At 34.8% G+C, this 16,967-nt stretch overlaps 1 protein-coding gene across 1 annotated transcript; it reads left to right on the top strand.

Moving 5' to 3' along the window:
• Nucleotides 1–884: 884 nt before the first annotated feature.
• On the top strand, nt 885–10,896 carry LOC136026324 (AT-rich interactive domain-containing protein 5B-like; the record flags this gene model as incomplete). The annotated part of the gene is given in 2 exon segments (XM_065702748.1): nt 885–1,271; nt 9,682–10,896. Coding segments are annotated over 2 exon segments (1,371 nt in total), but the record flags the coding sequence as incomplete, so codon positions are not given.
• Between the last annotated feature and the right edge of the window lie 6,071 nt (nt 10,897–16,967).

Genomic DNA, 16,967 nt, shown 5'->3' on the forward strand with positions numbered 1-16,967 from the left:
AATAATGCCATCTATTTTTCAATTACTTCAAAGTAGATGTCATAAATCAACCACAAATTCTCGAATGCCTTCAAATTTTCAATTAACACGCGTCTTTGAAATTTTAGTAGTCTTTCCAGAGCCTTGATATTTTACACTTGTCTACAAAATTTTAACAGACTTCTGAAAGCCTTGATAGTTTCCACACATTTTTAAGAAGAATAGGACAAGTAGTCAAAAGTAATAAAAGAAAAGAAAAAGTAATCAAATTATGGAGAAACCTAAGGTTTTTTGAAGAGCAAAAACTAAATGGACACCTTTGTTCTAGCCTTGTCTAAAAAGTGGTAATCATGTTCATTTCTGGGACTGATTCAGAACTTGATTCTGAATGATAACATAAATTTACATTGAAAGTTAAGAAAATTTTTAGAAATCAAATATGAGCTGAAATGAAACTAATTAATTCTTGAAAGTGAAAAAGGCTCAATAATTATTATTGAACGAGAAAATTCCATTTTAATCATGTTCTATTGTATAATAACCATGTCAAATATATAATTTTCTTTCAAATTTCTACGCATCTAGTAAATTCGCCAGACGCATACACTGTGATTGGCTCTAGTCTTTTCTTAACCCCTATTTTCCCTATACATTTCGCTGAAGGTCCAAATCTTATAAATTGTCCTATTCTTTTTGGTTAATAGTTTATTATTTATTATTATTGTTTTATTTATTTTATTGTTCAATGTATTATTTACTATATTTATTTTACATTTTATTTATATTATATAGTTTATGTATTATTTTTATTTAGTCGTTGCTTGCATTACTATTTTTGAATGTGCATTGCCTTTATTTGTGCTTCGTAGTCGAATGCTCTTTAGTTTGAAAGCCGTTTTCTATAGAACGGAAGCCTGACTTCAAATGGTCCACAACTATCAACCCGATCAACACGCAATAGCAGTCCATATCTCGGCCGAAAACGAAGAAGGAAAAATAAAAATCCAACTAAATTGGAGAAAGAAAACCTGGAGCAAGAGACAGAAACGAGTTGCTCAGTTGCTAAAGTAAATATTGATGAAATTGATAGTACACCCCAGATACACCCCATTACACCTCAGATTAAGCAAAGCACTCAATTGGGAGAAAAGGCTGTGAAAGAAATTCCTAAACCAATCGATGGAACCCCAGTAGAAACATCACCTAAAGCTGTTAACAGAGGTTCTGTAGAAGCATCTCTTAAAACAGCTAATGGGAGCTTTAATATGGCTATAACCGTACCAAAGGAACAGGTAACTCATTGGGTGTGTCCGGGATTTTGGGTGCAGTAATTCCAAAGGTGTTATGTGACGCTTTTTGTTAGAGTGATATTGTTAATTTTACATCCTCGATCAATTGATTTAATCAAATTTCCTATAGCTTCGCTGGGTCTCAGTAATTATTAATAAACAATTTTTCAGACTACGCAAACTTTCTTAAACAGCTTAAATGTACAAAGTGAACAGTGATTAGTTTTTTAGTTTTAAAGTTCTACCTGTTTTTGAAATATTTTTTTTAATTTTAATTATAAGATTTATTGGAATTTCTTTTTCTTTTAAATGCGTTATATCTGTTTTTCTCAAATGCAAAAATAGTTGAAATTTTGGAATTGTTTTGTCTTGTCTTAAAGATGGAAAAGAGATCTTTCATTTGTTAATAACGATAAAAAACAACAGGTATTTTTTTGTGTTGTCACTTTCCAATAAATTGGATTTATGTCCTGGGTTGGGCAATATAGCCCTAGCTGTATCTAGAGGGGGGGGCTTCCCGATTTTCCCCTTCCCCGGAATGCTTGTCCGACTCGTATAAAATAAGAAAAATGTATATAAACAAATTTTGATTCGTTTTGTAAAGTTCCTTTTTGTGCCCCCCCCCCCTCCCAACGAAAATTCTGGATACGGCCTTGGTTGTAACTTACAGCCTTTTAAGCTACTAAAGCTGATTTGCTTTCGTCTTCTTGGAATAAATTATAAAATTTGCTTGGTTTAATTGCTAAGGAGATCTTGGCATCGTCAGTTTAATTGTCAATATCTTAAATCGAGTCTTTGCTTGCTTCTCTGTATTTGTTTGCTAACATTTTGATTTTTTTTTTTTTTTTTTTTTTTTTTTGCACTGAAATTTGATCCATAGGACTAAGAAAAAATATTCAAAGCCAGGTATGGACATATCCATGATTTTTGTTCATGGGACTATATTTTTTAGGGGGGGGGGATAAAGGCCATACTTGGGACTATTAGGGGCAAGGGGGGCTGGTAGAAAAGCGAATATGATATTTAATAAATGCTTCAATAAAATATCCAATCGTACTATTCTTTTTTATAGTGTTTTCTTCAGAGGAGCCGAAACCCTGCAGTAGTACCAAGAAATTACCATGTTGTGACACGAAAATTAGTTGTTTTTTTTTTTAGCGTCATGAAACCCAAAAACTTCCAAAATATAAAGTCATGAAATTGTTTGAAATATGCTAATCTATATATATAAAATATCTATTTATATAAAAACTAGCTGTTGGGGTGGCGCTTCGCGCCACCCCAACACCTAGTTGGTGGGGGTGCTTCGCGCCCCCCCCCAAGCCCCCCCGCGCGCGTAAGTCGTTACGCGCCATAATAGTTACGCGCCATTGTAGTTGTGTCCCTGTGTCCCACCTGTGAATATAGATAGATATATATATATGGTTTTAACTACGTAAAACTTGCGAATATACAACATTCTTTGCTGTCCCATTGTCTTTGCATATAAATAGATTGTCAGGTTTACCGACTCTTGAACATGCAACATATAATGGTCCATGGGAAAACAATCTGTATTCAGATCTATACCTCATGATTCTAATGATTGCCCTTGAGCTTTGTTGATGGTGATTGCTAATCGACCATTCCCTGTCCCGGTGTCCCGGTCGTCATTTACATCCCCCTGTTTCCCCCGGTGTCCCCGTTGTAGTTGTGTCCCTGTGTCCCGGTCGTCATTTATATTCCCTGTGTCCCGGGTCCCGGTCGTCATTTGTATCCCGGTGTCCCGGTCTGTATATACATTCGTTTTTTAGTTTTGTTTTTCTCCTTTATTTTTTTCCTTTTTTTTTTCTTTTTTAGCTTATTTAGATTTTTAGATTTTTTAGTTTTTTTATTAGTTTTTAGTTTTTTTTTCTTTTTAGTTTTTTTGTCCCGGTCGTCATTTATATCCCCCTGTTTCCCCCGGTGTCCCCGTTGTAGTTGTGTCCCTGTGTCCCGGTCGTCATTTATATTCCCTGTGTCCCGGTCGTCATTTGTATCCCGGTGTACCGGAGTTGTGTCCCTGTGTCCCGGTCGTCATTTATATTCCCTGTGTCCCGGGTCCCGGTCGTCATTTGTATCCCGGTGTCCCGGTCTGTATATACATTCGTTTTTTAGTTTTGTTTTTCTCCTTTATTTTTTTCCTTTTTTTTTCTTTTTTAGCTTATTTAGATTTTTAGATTTTTTAGTTTTTTTATTAGTTTTTAGTTTTTTTTTCTTTTTAGTTTTTTTGTCCCGGTCGTCATTTATATCCCCCTGTTTCCCCGGGTCGTCATTTATACTCCCTGTGTCCCGGTGCTTTGTTGATTGCTAATCGAACATTCCTTTTGTCCTGGTCGCTTTCTCTTTGAGTGTCGTCATTTATTTTTTTCTTTTTTAGTTCTTTTAGTTTTTACCTTTTTTAGTTTTTTTTAGTTTTTAGTTTTTTTAGTTTTTTACCTTTTTTTAGTTTTTTTAGTTTTTTTTAGTTTTTTAGCTTTTTTATTTTTTTTATTAGTTTTTAGTTTTTTTGTAGTTTTTGCCTTTTTTTTAGTTTTTTTAGTTTTTTAGCTTTTTTATTAGTTTTTAGTTTTTTTTGTAGTTTTTGCCTTTTTTTAGTTTTTTTAGTTTTTTAGCTTTTTTATTTTTTTTATTAGTTTTTAGTTTTTTTTGTAGTTTTTGCCTTTTTTTTCTCTTTGAGTGTCGTCATTTATTAGTTTTTTCCTTTTTTTTTTTAGTTTTTTATTGGTTTTTACCTTTATTTTAGCTTATTTTTCAGTTTTTTCCTTTTTTTTAGTTTTTTTTATTTTTTATTTTTTTTAGTTTTTTACCTTTTTTTTAGTTTTTTTAGTTTTTTAGCTTTTTTACTTTTTTTATTAGTTTTTAGTTTTTTTTGTAGTTTTTGCCTTTTTTTTAGTTTTTTCAGTTTTTTTTTTAGTTTTTTATTGGTTTTTTACCTTTATAGTTTTTTTAGTTTTTTAGCTTTTTTATTTTTTTTATTAGTTTTTTAGTTTTTTTGTAGTTTTTGCCTTTTTTTAGTTTTTTCAGTTTTTGACGTCACCTGATCCAGTTTTTTCAGGTGACGTCACCTGACACATCCATCCATCCATCCACAGACAACTATTTTTATATATATAGATAAGTTGTCTGTCTGTCTGTCTGTCGAGTGACGTCATTATATGACGTCTGAATTTTTTCATCATATACCAATTCAAAAACGAATGTATTCAAGCCGAAGTAGCTGAGTTGGTAAAGCGTTATGTTCCAGGTTCCAGGTCCGAGAGGTTCCAGGTTCGAACCTTGGCTTTAGCATTAATACAAAAGATGAAAAAAAACTAAAAAAGGTAAAAACTACAAAAAAAAACTAAAAAGAAAATACTAAAAAAAACTAAAAAAGCTAAAAAACAAAAATAGGTAAAAAACTAAAAACTAAAAAAGAAAATAAAACTAAAAAAAAGGTAAAAACTAAAAAGAAAAAAAACTAAAAACTAATAAAAAAACTAAAAAAAACTAAAAACTGAAAAAGAAAAAAAAATAAAAAAAGGAAAAAAACTGAAAAATAAAAGGAGAAAAAGAAAACTAAAAATCGGGACACAGGGAATATAAATGACAACCGGGACACTCAAGAGAAATTACAGACTGGGACACTGGGACACAAATAACGACCGGGAGATATAAATGACGACCGGGGACACTCAAAGATAAATTACAGACCGGGACGAAAGTATAAGGCTGAGCTTTTGTGCAGAAGCTTGCACAGTTGAAAAAAAAAGAATACATATTTATTGTGTCCTTTTGGCGAAGCCATTATTTTGTCTTTGACTCAATATTACTCTTATTCAAAATCTTCGAATACTAAAAATATTAGCCAAAATTTTCAAACATTATTTATAACCAAAATCTTCAGACAACATTAACAAAAATCCTCAGATAATAACAAGCATTAGACAAAATATTCAAACTTAGCCAAACTGGAACTTGCCATCGTGATAGTGGATTCACAGTTGTGTGTGTTATATTTCTGGTCATAGTGGGTTAACTAAGAATTTGTACAGTAGAGGAACTTAGGGCTTATGCTTAAATTCATATGCTTCTTTGTTGGTTAGGCTTTGCCTGCTTTTTACTTTGCTTTAGTTCAGAAGTATGCAGCATGCTCGCGATTGCTTTTGGTAAGCAATTGGTAAGCATATATAAGTCTAGATTATCTGTTTTCATAAGTAGATCACCTTGAATCTCGCAAGCTTATGGTTAAGCAAATTCCCAAGTAACTTCTGAATCTCAGTTGAGGTTTTGAAAGCGCTGGTCCTGCTATAATAAGAAGAAGAACATCAGAAAACGAGGACTTTTTTCAATATTTCTCTTGAAAGTGCATCCCGCCTCTCTTTTGTCATCTGCAACCACTAAAGAAAAAGAAAAAAAAGAGAGGAAGAGAAAGTGGGAATAGACTTAAACCAAAAGTTTGCTTCGGCATTACTTTTCTGCAAAAAAGAAAAAAATAAAGTAAAGAAAAAACTTCCACTCACAATGCTCTACGTTATAATAAATGGTCCGTAATAAATTAGAAAAACGTAAAAATTTTGCTAATTTTAATGTCCTTTCTTGTCTGAGGAAAAAGAGGGGGAGAGAAAAGAGGTAGAAGATTTTATTCCCAGTGGCTTCATCTCGTGGATGCATTTGCATCTTTTTGGAATAAAAAAAAAGAGAAATTTATTGCATTGAAAACCCAATTAGTACTTTTTGGATAACAAATTTGAACTTGTAGTTACTTACGTTATTTTTTTTCCAAACCAGAAAAAAACGTATCAATACATCCTTAAGTCACATAAAACGACAACTATGCCAACATGGAGGAAATATATCTCGTGATATGAATAACGTTTATTAACACTAAAAGCCTTTATAGGCCATGAGTAATGTAGTAATTCATTTCCTTATAAGTTTAAAAAAAAAAAAATCTTGATTCTCATCTAAATAAACCAATTAACAAAATGGTTGATCTATGAAACATCCACACCAACCAACCTTCCCAGCTTCTTTATTACCAAAAGGTTACTTCTATTACATTATACGCCGCAATGTCTACATTGTCTACAAATCTCCTACATTTTAGGTGAAAATCAAATAATTTTATTTGATATGCCTGTCTCTAGTCAATTGCTGATTGCAAGGATTCAAATATTTATCTCTATTAAAATATGACTTTGTAAATTTGGTTTTAGGCGTTTACCCCCTGTAAAATACCCTCCCATGGAAAATTTCCCCCTCCCTTGGAAAATACCCCCCTCCCGTGGAAAATAAGGCTTTCCAAATTTGAAAATTTTATTTGAGCTTTGTTTTTTATTTTCCGTGGGAGGAAGGAGTTTTGGTACTTGTATATTATACGCCACTCACTCAGGTTTACGCTGTTGAAAACTTGAGAACAAACCGGTTTCTTCGTTTGTTTCTTTCAGCTTAGCGTGAGACAAGACAAAGACAAGTGACAGAACAGATGGGAAATATATATAGCTTGAACTAAATATTTGCACATAAAGGGGGGGGGGGTAAAATATTTGGGCAGTTTAAAGTCAAAAAACAATTCTTAGTTCACAATAGGCAGAATAATTGTACCCAACACATTTTGCATGCAGAACCGCTATACGTTACCCCCCCCCCCTAATTTGCAAATATATAAGACAAATTGGTTTCAAAAATAACAAAGAAACTAACGAAGATAACGAAACTTACGCTAAAGATTTTTTTTTTTTAATTTTAAAACAAAGCTTATTATTATTAAACGGCTAGTGTGTTTCGGGAATCATCCTTAAAGAATTAAGGACAAAGAGTTAAAAAATTAGCTAAAAGAGCAAGGTCTTGTGGAAGGGACAACTCCTTTTATATACCTAATAATTTCTGTTGGTTTTAAGTTTTGATGTTGCTCCTCACTTTCAGTTGAACAAACTTGTTTTTTTTTAAATTTAATTTCTGATTGTTTTTTAAAAAAAATACCGGGGAATCTGGCTCTCTCACAAAAAAAATCCAGTACTTGTATATTATACGCCGCTCAGTCAAGTTTACGATGCGTAAAATTCGAAAACAAACCGGTTTCTTGTTAGTTTCTTGTTACTTAGAAACAAATTAGGGCTATATATTCACATATTAGGGGGGGGGGGTTAAAGTATAGCGGGTCTGCATTAAAATACGTTAGGTTCAATTATTCTGCATATTATGAAGTAAAAATTGTTTTCTGACTTCAAACTGTCCGAATACTTTACCCCCCTCCCCGCATTTGCAAATATATATCCCAAATTATATGTTTCCAATCTATTCTGTTACTTGTCTTTGTATTGTCTCACGCTAAGCTAAAAGAAACTAACGAAGAAACCGGTTTCTTCTCGAGTTTTACACAATGTAAGCTTGAGTTAGGGGCGTAGGATACACAAGTACCTAAATTCTTTCCCCCTATGGAAAAAAAAATCAAACAAAAATCTCAAATTTGGAAAGCTTTATTTTCCAGGGGGGTGGGTATTTACCGGGAGTATTTTCTGCGGGCTTGGGTGGGGATGTATTTTCCATGGTGGGTACTTTCCTGGGGGGCATTTTCCTCGGGGGGGGGGGGGGTAAACGCCGGCCACCGTAAATTTGTAGGCTACCTGTTATGGGCGATGGTGACAAATATATATATTTTTTTTAGCTTGTTTGTTTCTGAAAAGCCGAAAATATGGAGAGTAATAAATATTAAAAAAATAATTAATTTTTAATTTAACTAAAAAATTAGTTTAATTAATTTTTTCATATTTAATGTATTTTCACAGAAACGCGTGATGCTTTTCTTTTAAAATCCCTTTTTGGAAAACTTCACCCCCTCTCCAACCTTAGAAAATTATGCAGGATTGCGCCACTCTCTGGGAAATATATTGCTGGTATGCTTGTTTGTTTTTCAACGCGAACCCCTGATATTTCTGTTAACTGTTGTTTTTAAGTGCTGATGACCTCTGTACCCGAAAAGGCATATTTGTATATTTATGAAAAACTGAAAATACAGAAAGAGTGTGAAATATTTCAATGTTAAAAAAAACATAATACTTTTCTGGTAAAGCCCCTTTTTTGGAAATATTACCCCCTCTCCCACCGCATAAAATTATGCAGGGTTGCGTCACTGGGAAATTTAATGCTGGTATGCTTGTGTATTTTCAACGCGAAACCCTGATATTGCTATTAACTGTTGTTTTTAAATGCTGATAAGTTATAAATATGTTACTGATAAGTAATAGAGAGTAATATATATTTAAAAATAAAATTAATTTTTTAGTTTAACTTAAAATACTAAAAGTTTAGAATATTATGTAAGAAAAACATGATGTTTTTCTGGTGAAACCCACTTTTCTGGAAATGTCATCCCCTCTCTCACTGCAGAAAATTATGCAGGAAAGCACCACTCTCTGGGAAATTTAATACGCGTATGTTTGTGTATTCTTAAACGCAAACAACTGATATTGCTATCAACTGCTGTTTTAAGTGCTGATGACCTCTTTGCCTGAAAGGGCACATCATTATATTCCTAAAAAAACGAAAATATTGAAAGAGTGATAAATATTTTAAAGTTAAAAAAAACATGATGCCTTTCTGGTAAACCCCCCTTTTTTGGAAACTTTGTCCCCTCTCTCGCCTTATAAAACTATGCAGAATTGCGCCGCTCTATGGGAAAAATTTAATGTGGGTTCGCGCGTAATTTTTGTAACGTTACCCCTGATTTTGCTATTAACTGTTGTTTCTAACTTATTGCCATTAATTCTGCCTGAAAGGGACGATTGGTATTTGAAATCTGTCAAGTTGTGCCTAAGCGTGTCCAGACCTCTTTTCCACTTTGGAAGGAAGCTATTCAAGAATATCATCCACTCTATGGTCTAAGGTTGTTTTCCATCGATTGGTTGATCCCAGAAATATTATCAGTTCATTTAGAATTTGTAGTGGCATAGCTTGGGATAGGGGGACGGGGAGTTCCGACCCCCCAGTCGTCTCCTTTAAAGCATTAAAAGCATCATCGAAAGTAAATTACACACTTGCCAATGAAAAGAAAACATAAACCATTCCTAAAAAAGATTCTTAAGACCTGTAAGTTTTATTTTATTTTTTTTTGTCCTATTCGAAAAATCTAACTGGACATGATTATCATAGCTTACTTAAGTGAAGATGAAGGTCTCTTTAGGACTCAAAAAACATCGGCTAAACTATTTTTGTACTTTTGACCCCATTACCACTTATCCCTCCCCCTGCTTAGGATCATACTTGTCTGTGTCTACGATAATATGCAAATGTAAGACCTATGAACTTGTATCTCAAGAGCATTTACAATCAAACTCTAACTGTGAGTTAGAAGCAGTAGATATAATGAATGAATATTGGACCGTTAGATATAATGGACCGCTTTATTTTACAGGTTGTGCAGTTGGCGGGTCCAAGTTCTACAAGTGTCAAGCCAATAGCTGTAAAAGCAACTAGTCATGTGCACGTACCTCGTCCGGGTGTTCATCAGAATTTACCAGCTGACATTCTGCCTGCTCTGAAGACGCTGTCTGAGCTAAACATTTCCATAGTGGCTGCTGACGGAACAAAGATCTCTACTGGCATTGATGGCCGATCTGCCCTTGAGAATTTAAATAAGAAAACTTTAGAAATTGAAAAACCTGTGAAACAAATATCTGTAGATATTCAAAAATCGTCACAACGAGTATCTACTGAGATTGATAGACCACTCAAACGTGCTAAAGTGGAAACTAAAACGGGAGCAGTGTTTGATTCAAGGACAGGGCTTTTATCTGCGGGGGATGTTAATTCCAAGGTATCCATGTCGTATTTGAAGAACTTAGGAAGTGGATTCTCAATAACACCTGTCGTGACTAAGAAACCGGAGAAGAGGCCAGTTCCACCGCTGATTAGTATTGAAAAAACTCAAAAAGAGGCAAGTGAATTGATCTCGAATGTGAATATGCTACTGAACCGTCCTGATCTTAAAGTTGAGGTTAAGCCAGTCCAAATACCCGAGAAAAATGGTGTTCATAGATCAAAAGGGGAAATAAATTATTCTGGAGAAATGCCAGAAGTTCTGGATTTGACTAAAAAGAAAGCAATAACGATCCATCCAATTGAAAGTGCGCAGCCGCCTAAATTTGAAGAGCGTAAAATACCAAATCATAGGCTGCCCTATCAACCTCAAAGCACCCCGGTTGTACCTTTCGCTCCAGGACTGATTCTTCGACCCGGACTTCCTCCAAATTATTTACAAATGTTGCGTATGAGCTTACCAGTGGTGCACAACCCAGCCATTGTTCAAGTGTATAAAGATATGTTTCAAAGCGACGCAGTGAGGATGCAATTTAATGAACGGTTTGTTGCAATGCAACAGAACCTTCAAAAAAGGTAGTTGACAAGTGCCGTCTATTAGTGCCTAGATTCTTTTCTGTAGTCCGTGCAATTATGTGTGGAGTTGTCATTTTGGTGTTTTAAGTTAATTATTTGACAAAATACTTTTTTCTGACGTTTTCTTTTTCCTTTGCTTGAAATTATTGTAAGATCTTTTTGAACAGTCAGTCCAACTGAATTCTTGTAATAAGCATTTTCGTTATAATAAAGGACAAAGTAAAATTTGAACAAAGATTTTAGGTAAACCAAGAATTTTCTCATGATCAAACTTAGATCTTGTTTAAGATCTTCTTCTTGGTATCTACAGTGATGATAGCACACGGCTACTTTTAATCGAGGAAGATTATTTTAAACTAACAAACTTATTTAATACAAACTTTTTGTCATCAAAAATAAGTAATTTGTATCTTAACTAGATATAGTTAAGAGAATATCTTCTTAGTTAAGTAAGCTTAAAACAAAGTTCTTGCCGCTATAACCGAGTGGCTACTGTCCGAGATTTGTTATGCTATAACCTTTGGGAGATGGGTTCGAGTCCTAGTGTTGCCGATTATTTGGTTTGGAATTAGAGTTGTGGTGTAACTTCGGTAAGCTTAGCTAGAATCAACCCTGCTCTCAATCCGTACTGGACAAATCCGGGGTAGGTAAGGTACTTTATTTTTTTACCTTTATTTTACCATTACATAATTTCACACTTTTTCTGTTAACTTTATACATCCGCAAGAACTTTTTCTACGATAAACTAACAAACATAGGGCGAAAATTGGGGATTATATTTGCGACCTTGAGACCTTCAAATCTTCTTCACAAGTTTTTTCTTGATCTGCCGAGTGGTTTTCAGTGAAAAAGCGTATATCAATAAATACTACTGCTACTGATCCTAATAATTTGTGGCTCTAAGCCGTCGGAGGCCAACACATATGCCTGCAATTTTTCCCTGCCCTAATTAATTCAAAAGCTCACTCTCTGCCCTTTCAAATTGCAATTTTTATAATGTTTTCTTGTTACCTCTTCTCAGTTTATTCAGAGGTGGCCTTCTTTTCGCTTGGCTCCAAAGGGTGGTCAAAAAGTAGAATCTTTAGGTTTGTTTATGCTTCATTTGTCCAACTTGGACTAAAAGTTTTGTTACTACCTGTATCTTTCTGACACAATTTTCAGAAACTGTTAAATGTAAAAGTGCCTAATTGACTCTTAACTTTACCACGGAAAAACGTGATTTTCGTTGGTGTTCAAGCCATAAGTTTCTTGTTTAAGGTTTTTGGTCGTGAAAATTCCAATGATATTTTTGTTGCTTCGATCCGAAGCTATTCTAAGGAATATAAGGCTATATTTTGAATTTTGAAGTGGCAGCAAATGAAAATTTTCCTCACCAGTCACTGTTTTAAAAATCGTTTTTAATTTTTGGTTACTATGGACCGTCGTTCATCCTTTGTTGAGGTGCAGCTACTGGCGCAACCATGATATGAGTATAATCAGGAAAATATTCTATTGAACTAAAAACTTTTACTAAACCGCGTAAAACCAACATTTTGCCATCAAATACCAACGAATTTTTTCCTAAATTTATATAGCTGCGAGCATATCAAATTCTTTTAAGAATCTAGATAATTTTTTTTTTATAAAAGTGCAAGAAACTTTTTGTCACCAAGTTCTAAATAATTTTTCAACCAACCAATTGGATCAGGTTCATTCTAAATAGAAATTATATAAAAAAAATAGTTTTTTATTTAATTTACGGAATAATTTCTGTTAATTTTAAGTTTTAATGTCGCTCCTTACTTGCAGTTAAAGAAAACTTGTTTTTTATAGCACTTGGTATTGTGACATAAAGCAATCGCAAATTCTGTCGGTCTGTCTGTCGGTCCCGGTTTTGCTACTTGAGGCACTTCCAGGTAAGCTAGGACGATGAAATTTGGCAGGCGTATCAGGGACTGAACCAGATTAAATTAAAAATAGTCGTTTTCCCGATTTGACCGTCTAGGGGGGCGGGGGCGGTTAATTTGGAAAAATAGAAAAAATGAAGTATTTTTAACTTACGAACGGTTCATCAGATATTAATGAAATTTGATGTTTGGAAGGATATCGTGTCTTCGAGCTCTTTTTTTCGTATCCCGTCTGGATCTGGTGACATTGGGGGGGGGGGAAGTTGGGAGGGGGAAACATAAAATCTTGGAAAACACTTAGAGGGGAGGGATCGGGATGAAACTTGGTGGGAAAAATAAGCACAAGTCCTAGATACATTACTGACATAAACGAAACAGATCTGCTCTCTTTGGGGTAGTTGGGGGGGAGTTGATTCTGAAAATTGGAAAAAATAAGGTATTTTTAACTTACGAACGGGTGATAGGATCTCAATGAAATTTGATATTTAGAAGGATATCGTGTCTCAAAGCTCTTATTTAAAATCCCGACCGCATCTGGTGACATTGGGGGAGTTTGGAGGGGGGAACATAAAATGATGGAAAACGCTTAGAGTGGAGGGATCGGGATGCAACTTGGTGGGAAAAATAAACAGAAGTCATAGATACGTGATTGACATAATTGGAACAGATCCGCTCTATTTGGGGGGGGGGGAACTCTGCAAATTAGAAAAAATTTCATATTTTTAACTTCCGAAGGGGTGATCGGATCTTCATGAAACTTCATATATAGAAGGATCTCGTAACTCAGATCTCTTATTTTAAATCTTAACCGGATCCAGCGTCATTGGGGGGGGGGGACTGGAAATCTTAGAAAATACTTTAAGCGGAGAGATCAGGATGAAACTGGACGGGAAGAATAAAAACAGGTTTAAGATACGTGAATGACATAACCGGACTGGATAAAGTTGATGTGTAGAAGGATCTTATGTCTCAGATGCTCCATTTTCGACTCGAATTGGATCCGGAGACACAGGGAGTTGGAGGCGGGAAACAGAAATCTTGGAAAACGCTTAGAATGGAGAGATCGGGATGAAACTTTATGGGAAGAATAAGCAAAAGTTCTAGATACGTGATTGACATAATCGGAACGGATCCTTTCTCTTTGGAGGAGCTGGGGGGGTGTGTGTTAATTTGCCAAAATTAGAAAAATTGAGGTATTTTAACTTAAGAACAGGTGACCGGATCTTAATGAAATTTGATATTTAGAAGAAATTCATTTCTCAGAGCTCTTATTTTAAATCTCGACCAGATCTGTTGACATTGGGGGGATTTGGAGGGGAAAATCGGATACGTGATTGACTCAAATGTACTGGATTCGCTCTCTTTGGGGGAGTTGGGGGGAGGGGTTCAGTGCTTTGATGAGTTTGGTGCTTCTGGACGCGTTAGGACGATGAACATTGGTAGGCGTGTCAGGGAGCTGTACAAATTGACTTGATAAAGTCGTTTTCCCAGATTCGACCATCTGGGGGGCTAAAGGGAGAGGAAAAATTAGAAAAAATTAGGTATTTGTAACTTACGAGTGGGTGATCGGATCTTAATGAAATTTGATATTTAGAAGAAATTCATTTCTCAGAGCTCTTATTTTAAATCTCGACCAGATCTGTTGACATTGGGGGGATTTGGAGGGGAAAATCGGATACGTGATTGACTCAAATGTACTGGATTCGCTCTCTTTGGGGGAGTTGGGGGGAGGGGTTCAGTGCTTTGATGAGTTTGGTGCTTCTGGACGCGTTAGGACGATGAACATTGGTAGGCGTGTCAGGGAGCTGTACAAATTGACTTGATAAAGTCGTTTTCCCAGATTCGACCATCTGGGGGGCTAAAGGGAGAGGAAAAATTAGAAAAAATTAGGTATTTGTAACTTACGAGTGGGTGATCGGATCTTAATGAAATTTGATATTTAGAAGGACATCGTGACTCAGAGCTCTTATTTTCAATCCCGACCGGCATTAAGCCTCTGATTTTCCTTTTAAATCAATCTATTGATTCTTAGAATTTTGTTAGAGCTCATACCATATGAGCTCTTGGCTCTTAGCTCTTCTGGCCTCGTCACAAGTGCCATATGAGCTCTTAGCTCTTGTTTTTATATTTAATTTCTGAACTTTTTTGAATTAATGTATGTTTTGATTTTGGCTCACTACATGAATAATTAAAACGAAATTTACAAATTAATTTTTTTGGCTAAACGACTTTCTCATGGTTTTGATCGGACGATTTTGATAAAATAAGAGGTGGGAGAGGAGCCTTAGTTACCCTCGAATTTTTGGTTGCTTAAAAACGGAACTAGAACTTGTGTTTACGAATGTTTTTATAAATACACGAAACTTACGAATTATCCTACCTAACGAACTTCTATATTTGTATATTTTTATCACGTATATGAAGGGGTTTGCCCCCTCGCCAATACCTCGCTCTTTACACTAAAGCTTGAATTTTGTCCTAGTTCTTTAAGAATGACCCCTGAATAACAAAGGCCGTAGAGTAAATAGTTGAAATTACTAAAAATACTTCAGCGTAAAGAGCAAGGTATTGTGAAGAGACGAACCCCCTTATATATCTAACATTTTCTGTTCGTTGTAAGTTTTAATGCTGATCCTTACTTTCAGTTGGAAAAAAGCTTTTTCAGATTTATTTTTCCATTGTTTTTTTTTGTTTTGAATAATGATACAAAATCCTGCGCCCCCTTCATGGAATGTCTCTTCCCCCAGGACAAGTTCCTCCAAGGAAAGATCCTTCCACATAGCTCCCTCCCCTTTCCCCCCTCAACCAAAAAAAAATCCACCTGAAAACGTCTGTACACTTCCCAATAACCATTACTTTCTGTAAACACTAGTCAAAGTTTGTAACTTGCAGCCCCTCCCCTGGGGACTGTGGAGGAGTAAGTCGTCCCCAAAAAAGACATAGTTATTATGTTTTTCGACTATGCGGAACAAAATTGCTATTTCAAAATTTTAATCCATTGACTTTGGAAAAAATGAGCGTGGGAGGGGGCCTCCAATTTTTTGGTCACTTAAAATGGGCACTAGAACTTTTAGTTTCTATTATGATAAGGCCTCTCGCAACATTCTAGGACCAATGGCTCGATATGATAAACACGTTAGTGTTTCCCTTAGCCAAACTCGATACGAAAAATAAACACGCACCCGTGATCGCTCTTCTGGCAAAAAAATACGAAGTTCCATATTTTTGTAGATAGGAGCTTGAAACTTCAACAGTGAAACTTCTATTACTTTTAGGGGGTGTTTCCCCCTATTTTCCAAAATAAGGCAAGTTTTCTCAGGCTCGTATCTTTTGATGGGTAAAATTTGATGAACCTTGTATATTTAAAATCTGCATAAAAATCTGATTCTTTTGATGTATCTATTAGTATCAAAATTCAATCAAAAATATTTGATTGCCATTGAGCCGGGTCGCCCCTTACTACAGTTCATTACCACGGACTGTTTGATATACATCCTACTAAAGGGATAGGGAAATGCACAAACAGTCTTGTATTTCTTTAGGGGGCACAAGAAAAAAAAAAATAGACAATTTTCTTCTTATTGTTTTATGGAATTGGTGAAATTATCATCGAAGCAGCTTTGTTGTATTTTATTGATATGCAATAGTTGAAACTTGTTCGAATAAAGATAGCCTTTTGAGTATCAGTTTCCCTTGGAAACCCTTCGATATTACATCTAATGTGTTTTTAACTCACCTTAAATCAATCAAGAATTAATAAAATCAAATCAGTTCCCTGAATTTTTTAGAACCACATTGAAATGAACTTCCGTTAAGAGGGCTTTTAGAAATAAAATAAAAAAAAACTAGTTTTTTTAACTGAAAGTAAGGAGCGACATTAAAACTTAAAACGAACAGAAATTACTCCGTATATGAAATGGGTTGTCCCCTCCGCAGTCCCTCGCTCTTTACGCTAAAGTTTGACTCTTTGCCACAATTCTACTTTTTAAAACAATTAAAAACTTTAGCGTAAAGAGCGTGGGACTGCGGAGGGGACAACCCATTTCATATACGGAGTAATTTCTGTTCGTTTTAAGTTTTAATGTCGCTCCTTACTTTCAGTTAAAAAAACTAGTTTTTTTTTATTTTATTTCTGAACGTTTTTGAATTAATGCATGTTTTATTTTGGCTCTCCGCACATAAATTATTGAAATGAAATTAGTATATTAATTTTTTTTTTTGGCTAAATGGCTTTCTCTTAGTTTTGATCAAACGATTTTGAGAAATAAGGGGTGGGGAAGGAGGCCTAGCTGTCCTCCAATTTTTCGGTTACTTAAAAAGGCTACTAGAACTTTTAATATTCAACGAACGTTTTTATTAGTAAAAAATATACGTAACTTAAGAATTAACTTACGTAACAAACTTTTTTATTCTTATATTT

The sequence above is a fragment of the Artemia franciscana genome, chromosome 4 (genome assembly GCF_032884065.1).
Source record: "Artemia franciscana chromosome 4, ASM3288406v1, whole genome shotgun sequence".
In the NCBI taxonomy this organism is placed as follows: Eukaryota; Metazoa; Arthropoda; class Branchiopoda; order Anostraca; family Artemiidae; genus Artemia; species Artemia franciscana.